Here is a 9429-nt window from a genome sequence, read left to right on the forward strand (position 1 = left end):
GATTTCTACAAATATTTTACTACCACACAGGTAAATTCCTGGTGAATTCCCATTTTTTTTAAAAAGCACCTCATAAGAGAAGGCTGGCACTGTTTGATTGTGTTCCTTCCATAAACAGCCTGGGACAGAGATCAGTCATATTACACAGGAGGGCGCAGTACTGCAATCTTTACAATGTTTTGGTTTCACCAAAAGCTCCTCTCACCTCTGTTCCTTTATCTATTCAATGTGCAGTGCTGTATTTGGGCTGCACCAGGAAGTGAGGCTCTGGGCGCCTGCGTGCGTGCACAGTTCATTATCGCATGGTCCTCTGTGTAATTCATACTACCTAATACAGAAAAACACTATGATGAAAAGGTAGCAAGAAAAGAAATATATTATGAGTGGAAAAGTTCTCCTTCAGCATGTCTGCCTGGAAAATCAGAGTCCTGACAGCACTGTGCTTCCTGCGGCACGTCAGAGGTACGGTACGGCTGTATTTGATACTTTCATTTTTCTGTGCTATGTGGCTTTGCTTGCGGGAGAAAAGACATACTCAGATACGCTTTAAGTACTATAAGTGGGAATGGTTCACATAAAGTGAAACACTCTGTAAAGAAATGGCATTTAAAACCTGCCTATAGGAAGTGTCTTGCCAAAGGCTAGAAGTGTTTGTTTATCCACCATAAACAGCGGTACTGGGAAGGTAAGAGTAGCAGGCCTGCATGCTGCCTCTTGCTTTAAAACTCACTCCTGGAAGGATGATCTGTCTGTGAAGAACAGGGGTTGAACGAGCTGTGGGAGCCAGCTGTGCCTGCCAAGTCCAGGGGCTGGGAGGTGGGAGCAGCAGGGAGTCAGGCTGGAAGTTTTGGCATTGTAAACCAGATCACAGGGAAATCCAGCGTGACGATGGGGGAAGCAGCTCAAAGTTATAGACTAGAATGGTTCACACATGCTTATGTCTTAACTCTAAAAGCTGTTGAGATGAAGATAATATATAAGAGATGGGGAAAGCAGGACTACATCACAAATGTACCTGTCTCCAATATCAATTTCCAGTTTTAAATGAGGTAAGCTGCTATGCCCCCAATTTTGAATTCAGTTGAGTCAAAAATAGGTGGAATTTCCTGCCTCCCAAAGCAACACCTGATCATTCACATAGCATTATATTTCAATCAGGTCACATTCACCTTCCTCCTCCTCAAAATGTCACTCTGCTGTCAAAAGATTTTGATATGATTTTGATGTGGATGCCAGGAGAAGGATCTCCACCAGATGTGACATACACAGTGAAATATGAAAGGTAAGTGCTTACAAAGTAAGAAATTAGAGGACTGACTGAAAGTTTGGCAGCAGGCAAACCTCTGGGGATGTATAATAATTAATGTCACTATGATTAGTGGCCTGGCTGCCAAAAACAATCCTTAACTGTCTGGGAAGTACTCCTCTCTCAAGTTTGAGACAGATTCAGTGCCATCCTACAAAACACCTTCTCTTGCTCTACAATTTATAACAAAATGGTATGTTTACTATTGTATTCGGTGTGTTTCTTCTTTTAGCCAGGAACGTATGGACAAATGGATAAAGGTTCCTCATTGCAAAAATATTTCCAAAACCTCCTGCAATCTGACTTGTGTGCTTCCAAACTTCTTCATTAAATTCCGGGGTCGAGTAAAAGCTATTTCTGGAGGACTCCAGTCACGTTGGGTAGAATCAGAGTTCAAGGAATACCATCTGGATGGTGAGTGCTTGTTACCTTACAGATGGCTGAAAGATCATCCCAACAACTGCGTTGTGTGAGGACAGAAAAAGACTACGAAAGATCGCTGGAAAGGCGGCTGCTGTCAGCCAGCAGATCAGACACAGGATTATGTGTTTACTCACGAGGCCTCTCTCTTCTATACCTCTGCTTCATAGGATCAGGGACATTTCACTTCATTTTACTTTAAACACAACTGTAAATCCTCATTTTAATACTTTAGCCTTATTCTGTATTATATACATCAGTTTTTATCAAGGAAATTCAAACTGCTAAAGATCAGGTGAATCTTTGCCATTGAGAGAAAAATTTAAAAGATGCTCAGGCTGCCACACGAAAAGCCAGAAGCTGAACACTGCACAGTACCATATGAAAATAATTGACCTTGCTTTAAATAAGACACCTCAGGTATTACTAAAAACAAAATGGTTGCATTAGGCTGATGTTTCTTCTAGGTTGGTTTAATACCCTGGGAAGCATCTGTTTTATTTTCCAAACATCGGTCAAAGAAAAGCATTACTTTTGCAAAGCTAATACACAAGCAAGCTCTATTCTTATGTCTGGTCACTTGATTACAGTGGAACTGGCTCCTCCCGTGCTAGATGTGAGTATAAAGGAGAATTTAATCCTTGTGAATGCCTCCTTCCCTTTGGCCACCTGTGTGGAGAGTTTCCCTTGGATGTATGACTTGGACTTCTGGGAAGCTGGATCTGAAGACAAGGTCAGTAAAAGTGGTACTTCTCAGGGTGAGACCTTGGGTTGCACCTTTGTAGGCAGGGAGGGATTGGATCCAGAGACTGGAGAAACTGAAATGGCCAAACCAGAGCTATACTAAAGCCAGAGGAGAAATGTGTGTGAGATCCAGTATCTTTTATTTTATTGGTAGCTCCTTCTACCTATTCTATTTGAATTCTTACCAGGAAAACTGAGATGACAGTGCTACACTATAATCAGCATAACAGAGAAACATCTGAGGTTTAAACCAGCTAGTTCAGGTACTGATAAAAGTGTAGCAACGGCAGCACAGAGCACTGTACCAGCTGGAAATCCCACCCAAGAAACAAAGCAAATGTTCAGCTGTGAAGGCAGCACAGGTATATTCTAAGACCTAGGACAGGTGCTACAAACAGCAAGCGAGGCGTTTAATACCACATACACCTTGCTACCACCAGAGCAACACAAGATAACGAAGAGAATCGTGGGCTAAACGGGTAGAGATACACTGTCCAAATATTGCAAGAATCTTGATTCTAGCCTTCTGTTCTTTTTGTTTCTGAACAGAAGCGATATGAAAGTATTTTTAGGAAGAATACAATGAACATTGACACCACTGCGCTTAGCGGCAATTACTGCTTGAGTGCCAGATCTTCCTTCCAAAGCATTGACTTCAAGCACAGCAAATTCTCCGACCCAGTGTGTGTGCTATTAAACCATAAAGGTATGACTCTGCTGAGAAAGAGGGTGGTGAGCCATCAAATAGGATTAGGGCATGCCAAAGATTTCTATCAAAATTAGCTTTTCAGCAAAAAAATGTGGCTTCCTATTAAAAAGACTGGTTGGATTTACTAGTGAAAGCTTTCTATAGAAATGCTTTCACACACACACACACAAAAATCCAATTCTGAAACATTTCCTAAAAATCCCGAAAAATTAACCTTGAGTTATGATCTCACTGTAATTTTTCAGAATATTCAAATTTCTTCTAAAAATTTTTTGAAAGGGAGCCTCATTTTTAATTGCTCTGAATAAAACACTGTCTGGTATCAACTTTCATTTTTGACTCTGATTCTGACTTAAAGTACGGTCTTAGGCATGTCTGTTATCCTTCCTTTACATTGACAAAATAAGGATTTTGAGCCCAACATCTTCTGAGATTTCTGAAAGAAAAGCTGAATGTAAGAGCTCATTATTAGCAAAAATACAGCACCAGCAGATTTTTTTTCTCTTTTTCAGCAGTGGAATGGAAGTTCCCACTTTCTGCCGTGACCCCTGCATTTGTCCTCCCCTTCCTTCTCACAGGTGTCCTCATCATCTGTTTGCTGAAACAAGATTTTAGACGAACAAAGATGCCTCGTGCTTTGGTATGGCCCAAATTCTGGGGTCCCCTGCTAAGTGAAAGTCCTGGTGGTTTTCAGAGGGGAATTGGGGAGGACGGGGAGAGTTGCAGATGCTCTGCACTTCTCAGCTTTTCATCTGGAAGTGCCTTTGCAAGAAAGTTTTGTTTCTGACATGTCCCTTACCCCAAACTTTTATTTAAAAAGCATCACTAATTTTCTGATCTGTCTGATTTGCTCCTCTTCCCTGGTAGGATTTCTCCCAATTAAAAGCTGCTGGAACCACCTTTCACTGTGAGCTCAGTGAGAAGGAGTTCTTCACAGACAATCTTATCTGCACAGAGAAGCCAGTATCACAAGGGAAGACCAGAAGTGCAGCAAGCAACAGTCTGCCATGGATGGTTTCTTTCCTCTCATCATCATCATCATCAGAAGAGGAGGAGGAAGAGCAGGAAGACAGCAGTACTTTCATCCCATACACTGAAATGTCTCAGTTCCCAAAGAGAGGTCTGAACTATCAGCCGTCCAGAACAGCTCTGGGGGAAGCCAGCTTGAACTCCAGATCTGGAGGACTCTGTGTAGATGATGGATCTGTGCTTGACCTAACTACCTTGGGTTTTTCTCTCTTTCCAACGAGAAAGAATGAGATGCATACCTCAGGATCCCAAAGAAATAAGAAAGCATCCCTTTCTTGCAGTCCCTCTTTGGGAAGTCTGTCCTTCACTGATGTGAGGTATCCAGGTCCCAGGGGACTCAGACAGCATGACACGGACAGGGATGAATGTGTGGAAACGACCCCTCTTCAAACACCAGCGGAGGAATTTAGTGTCAAACCTCTGGTTGCTGAACAGTTCCTGCATAGCAAGAATCATTTCACTAAGTACTACCAGAAGCAAATATTTGGTCAGGGTTTCCCGACCACTAAGGATTCGCAGCTCAATGAGGATCCAGACGGGGAGCAACTCATTTGCTTTCAGACATTACAGGTGGCAGAAGATGAGAGTATTGCAAGTGACTGCGACAGTGGTAACTTTACAGAAGGGACACCTCCTGCATCCACTGTGCTAAGTGAAGCATTTGAAACTTCAAATATGGAGGAAAAATATGGTCAAGAGTTTAAATTCAAAGGCTATCAGCATATGCATTACATGCCAAGGAACTAGAGTACCCTAGCAGCTCTGTGACATGCATGGAAAATGCCGGAGAGTTCTACATAACTAGGCAAGAGGAACACAAGGGCAAATACCTGATATCATTGCTTTTTGTATTTATTCACCTAGACAGTGTATTTCCTACTAAAAAACAGTAGTGTAGCTGTCCTATCAAGGCATATGGCTTTAAGAGTCACAAAATTTGTATTTTTACTGCCAGGTATAATTAATATATATTCACTATCCCTCTCTACCAGTATAGTTCTGATAAGGTTTTGGAGCTATAATACAAGGTACATTACTTAAACACAGCTGGGTTGAGGCATGCAGTGCTAATCTCATGTACGTATCACATAGCACACATGCATTGCCTTGGGTTCACTTGAGACTTCAAACCACGATAACTTCTGCATGCTAGTTATGAATGGCAAAAATACCTCTGGGATTGCAAAACCAGAACCAGGGCCAACAGTTGAGGTCTGAAAATGTCCTGTGTTCTGCCTGCATGTTGCCTTTGAGTCTGGATGAACTGCAGACATTACATTTGCTTCTTTGTAATGGCAAAACTGCCCCGCTGCTTGAATCGAATGGAAGTATCTTTACAGAGACATTTAGCAACCTTTGCTTTTTGTGGGACGAAGAGAGCTCCCTATCAGCCCACAGAGGACACCCTCTGCGTATCAACAGAGTGGACAGAAGTCAAAGTGAGAAATGTAGTGCACATTTATTTTTGTTATTTATTTATTTTGTTTTTTAATACAAACATAGTTATTGACCCTGAACTTTCCTCTGCTGTGCAGAATATCTGAGAGCTGTGGAGTATGTGGAGGCAATAATATTTTGATAGATAATTCTGTGTGTACGTGTGTATATTTGTGTGTGTTTATGTTTGCCCAAAACTGCAAAGGGTGACTGCAGCTCACCTGGAAAAACATTGCATTTTAAAACAAGACTCTGTCATGGGCTTCCCAGCCCCACTGCTTTGGTTTGATGGAGTCCTATGCAGCCAGACAGCCAAATCTATCTCTGCATGACTGTTAAAAGGTCTTCCACTGAAAGACCAGGAGTATGACCATCCTTCCGAGCCCGCAATCAAACCAGAAGTCCCAAACCCAACAAAAAGCACAAGAGAGATGAAGCCTCTCCTGACTGAGTGATACTGACCTTCTCAGTGTATTTTTAGTTTGCATTCTTTGTGTCTGACAGGAATACTTTATTCCAAGAAAAGGACATGAAGAAAAGCAAGGCATTAAAAAAGCGGGGGATACACAGTAGACATTCCCTGAACCCAAGAGAATTTTTTCTTGGATGAGGTAAGGTTGTTGTAGAAGGTATCAACGCTCACAGTTTTAGAGAATCGGGAGAACAAAATCAGAAGGAGTTGGGGTTGTTACGGGTGGTTGAGAACAGCTTTCAAAAGGAAAACAAGACCTACTAATTAGGATTCTGGATTCATGTAAAAACAGGAGGTGAGAGAAAAGATTCATCCACAAGAATTTTCCTTTTATTCTTGCTTGTCCCCCCAGGTGTCCCAAGGTACATTCTGTATTGCAATCCCTCCTGTTCATTTAAAAAGATAAAGATCATCTAAATATAATCACCACCCATTTTCTTTTGCAATCAAGGAAAAACCCCTACACCTTGAGTTACAGGAAGCTCAGGAGAAGTTGTGTAACTTCTGCAAAATTATTTTGACGTGTCACTGCTCTGTGATCAGGGCCTAGGATCAGTTTTTCATCTTGTTATGGGTTTCTCAGGAAGAAAGCTGGGGAAAAGGCTGCAGGCCAGGTCAGTTGTACTGGCAGCAGCAGCATCCCAGTCCTAAAGTGCCCATTCATCACAGCTTGAGACTTCCTTCCATCACGCCAGGAAACAGACAGAGGTGGCGGAAGCCCAGTATTCCCTCAGCCAGAGCAATCAGCCTATAATTTAATCCTTACTTAATACTTATGGCCATGTAATGAGGAAAGCAACTCTCTCGCCCCAGTGGAAGAAGAGATATGACCCAGTTTATCAGAAAACTTCGATGTTTTTCATCTAATGAATAAGCACAAGAGCCAGAATCAGATCTCCTATATCCTTTGGTCCACAGTCACAGGGCTTCATGCAGTCCTCAGCATAGAGCTCTACAGCCTGAGCCTGAGCCCTGCAGCACCTCAGAGCAGATAACCATCTTGGTCTTTTTGGCCCCCGTCTACCATCTTCACAAATCTCTTAAACACAAGATTTCTCTCCTCTTTCCGCAGCTCTGCCAGGTTATGAGCAGAGTTCCACAGGAAACCTGTGTTAGGAACTTCTCAGTGTCTTTTTGTCCTCAGGAACTAACTTCTGATACAGGTTCAGGCTCCACAGTTTGGAGGTTGAAATCCAGCTGTTGCATTTTAAACTTGGAACCAGATTTCTGGAAATCTTTAGGTGTCTAAACATGTGGAGAAGTGCTTCCTGAGATATTCAAAAGATAATGTCACTCTCAAAGAAAGGGCAGAAATGAAGTTTTAGGTGCTATTCTCAAAATGAAAGTCGAGTGCAGTACAATTCCTCTCACTTCTGCTCTATCATGGGTTATCACACAACAGCAGCATGAGACAGCAACATGAGGGAAGGAAAAAATTAGAAATAATTTAGCAAGTTATATCCAAGAAACATCCTAACAAAGAGCTGTACTTAATTAGATGCAGGCCATACTGATGGATAGGGGGGTCTTCTTTAATAAACCCATCAGACTTCTGCATCTGTCAGAGTGAGGTGAGAGAAACAAAAATTATAGCTATGCATCAGTGGCATCGTTTAGAGGATGCATCCCCGTTCATATCAAAGCAGAGCAGGGAATAGAAACTACTTCAGGAATAGAAATTCGAAGAGAGGAAGGGGTAAGCAGAAGGGGTAGTAACTTTTAACACATGTTTTGCTACCAGGATCTAGTAGTAAAAATAGTGTGCTTCCAGCTTCAGAAGCACACATGGTTTGTGTTTTGATTAAAGAGGCTGAAGGTCTGGTGTTGCTTGTGGGTCCCCAGGCTCACTTGTAATATTGAGGGAAAAAAATCTAGCATTTAGGAGCTTTAAATAGACTTTAGACAATACAAAAGTACTGCTCACAAAAAAGGTGACAGATGCCTGAACTTGTTTGTCTAGTACACAGTTGTCCTACATGGCTCAGGGCAGCTGCTTCTGTTAAAGCTTTTGTAGGGCTGAAATGATTGTAGTATGAACAGTTCTCAGTGCCCAGAAAGACAAGCTGTTTCATTCTGCTTTGGAGGAACATCAACCTAATGTCTAGTTAGTCCTAGGCAAAACGTAGGCCGCAGGACTCTACCCTTTTGTGAACAGTTATGATCATTGGATTAAGTAAGTCAGAGAAATAATGCAAAGAGGTTATCCAGTGTGTGACAAGGGAATAGCTATATCACAAAAATTCAAAAGTAGTGACTGAGGTAGTTCTGATTTTTTTACACATCTAGTAGTTTTAAATCCACAGCTCCTGGAGATAGGCAGTTAGTTTTCACTTTCAAGCAAAGAAGGAAATGTCTCTCCCACTTCTGAGAAAAGTCTGAAAATGTACTGAAGGACACCCTAAAAACTAAGAAAGATAAGGAAAACGAACTATGTCTCTTTCATTTTTTAGATTTAATGCACACTCCCAGTTTTTACTATACATGATCCTCAGAACAATGTTTATATTATTAGCAGCCACTAATATAAACTGTAGGTCTATGGTTGCCTCTGGTGAGAGCAACAAGGAAAGCAGGGGTAGCGTGTGCTCCTCCTACCAGAAGGCTACCTCCTTTCTCCACAAATGAAGAGACTCTCTGCAGCCACCTGGCCACACAGAGGCCCCAGCACACCTAAGGATCTTGTGTTCTGCCCAGTAGACAGTAGGGCTACCTATTAGTCATTTGGCTCCCATCCATGCTCAATATAAACAACAAAAGAGCTTAAAACATGGAGATCTGTTTGACTTTCAGTTCAAGAAAATATCCATAGGTGTTTTGTAAGTATATAGGTGTCTTGTTTGCAACAGTTATAAAACCAGCTATGTGCACAGCACTAATTTTTAATTTTTAAGGTCTAACAAGTCAAAGCTATGCAACCAGAAAAACAAGCCCAAAAACTGAGAAATGTCAGTGAAGGCTTCAGGCAGGAAGCTCTTTATCAGGAAACTGGTATTTGGCTCTGTTTCAGAAGCTGAGGATTTTCTAAGCCTCTGGCTCATGCACCTTTGTACAGTTAGGTATATAGACTCAGAGGGGAGAGGTGCTCCTGTTGTCAGTCTTATATTCTCTCTCTCACATACACACACATGCGCACACTCATCTTTAGTTGGTGATCTCAGATGGGAATGCAGGCGGGATAGTAATTCTTCTGCCTGTTACTGGGCAACAAAGGCAACCTGGCTTCACAAACAAGAATTTAACTCTTGTAAAAGGTGATTCACCTGAGCACAGGAGCAACTGCCTGTGCTCACATCCCAGCTTGCATAGTTATTC

General features: G+C 41.9%; 1 protein-coding gene across 1 annotated transcript; it reads left to right on the top strand.

Moving 5' to 3' along the window:
- Window positions 1-342: 342 nt before the first annotated feature.
- On the top strand, window positions 343-5794 carry IFNLR1 (interferon lambda receptor 1). Its single transcript, XM_062594140.1, has 7 exons — window positions 343-462; window positions 1159-1282; window positions 1539-1720; window positions 2317-2459; window positions 3020-3176; window positions 3692-3819; window positions 4047-5794. Exons 1-7 carry the CDS (start codon window positions 405-407, stop codon window positions 4953-4955), a joined length of 1701 nt encoding a protein of 566 aa, XP_062450124.1. The 5' UTR covers window positions 343-404; the 3' UTR covers window positions 4956-5794.
- The last annotated feature ends 3635 nt before the right edge of the window (window positions 5795-9429 follow it).

Source organism: Rhea pennata, chromosome 23 (genome assembly GCF_028389875.1).
Source record: "Rhea pennata isolate bPtePen1 chromosome 23, bPtePen1.pri, whole genome shotgun sequence".
In the NCBI taxonomy this organism is placed as follows: Eukaryota; Metazoa; Chordata; class Aves; order Rheiformes; family Rheidae; genus Rhea; species Rhea pennata.

What these genes read in the sequence shown, in the direction of transcription:
- IFNLR1 (XM_062594140.1), top strand. Translation starts at nt 405, where the DNA reads ATGTCTGCCTGGAAAATCAGAGTCCTGACAGCACTGTGCTTCCTGCGG. An exon ending in TACACAGTGAAATATGAAAG is followed by an intron (nt 1,283 to 1,538) that starts GTAAGTGCTTAC and finishes TTCTTCTTTTAG; the next exon opens with CCAGGAACGTATGGACAAAT. An exon ending in CAAAGATGCCTCGTGCTTTG is followed by an intron (nt 3,820 to 4,046) that starts GTATGGCCCAAA and finishes CTTCCCTGGTAG; the next exon opens with GATTTCTCCCAATTAAAAGC.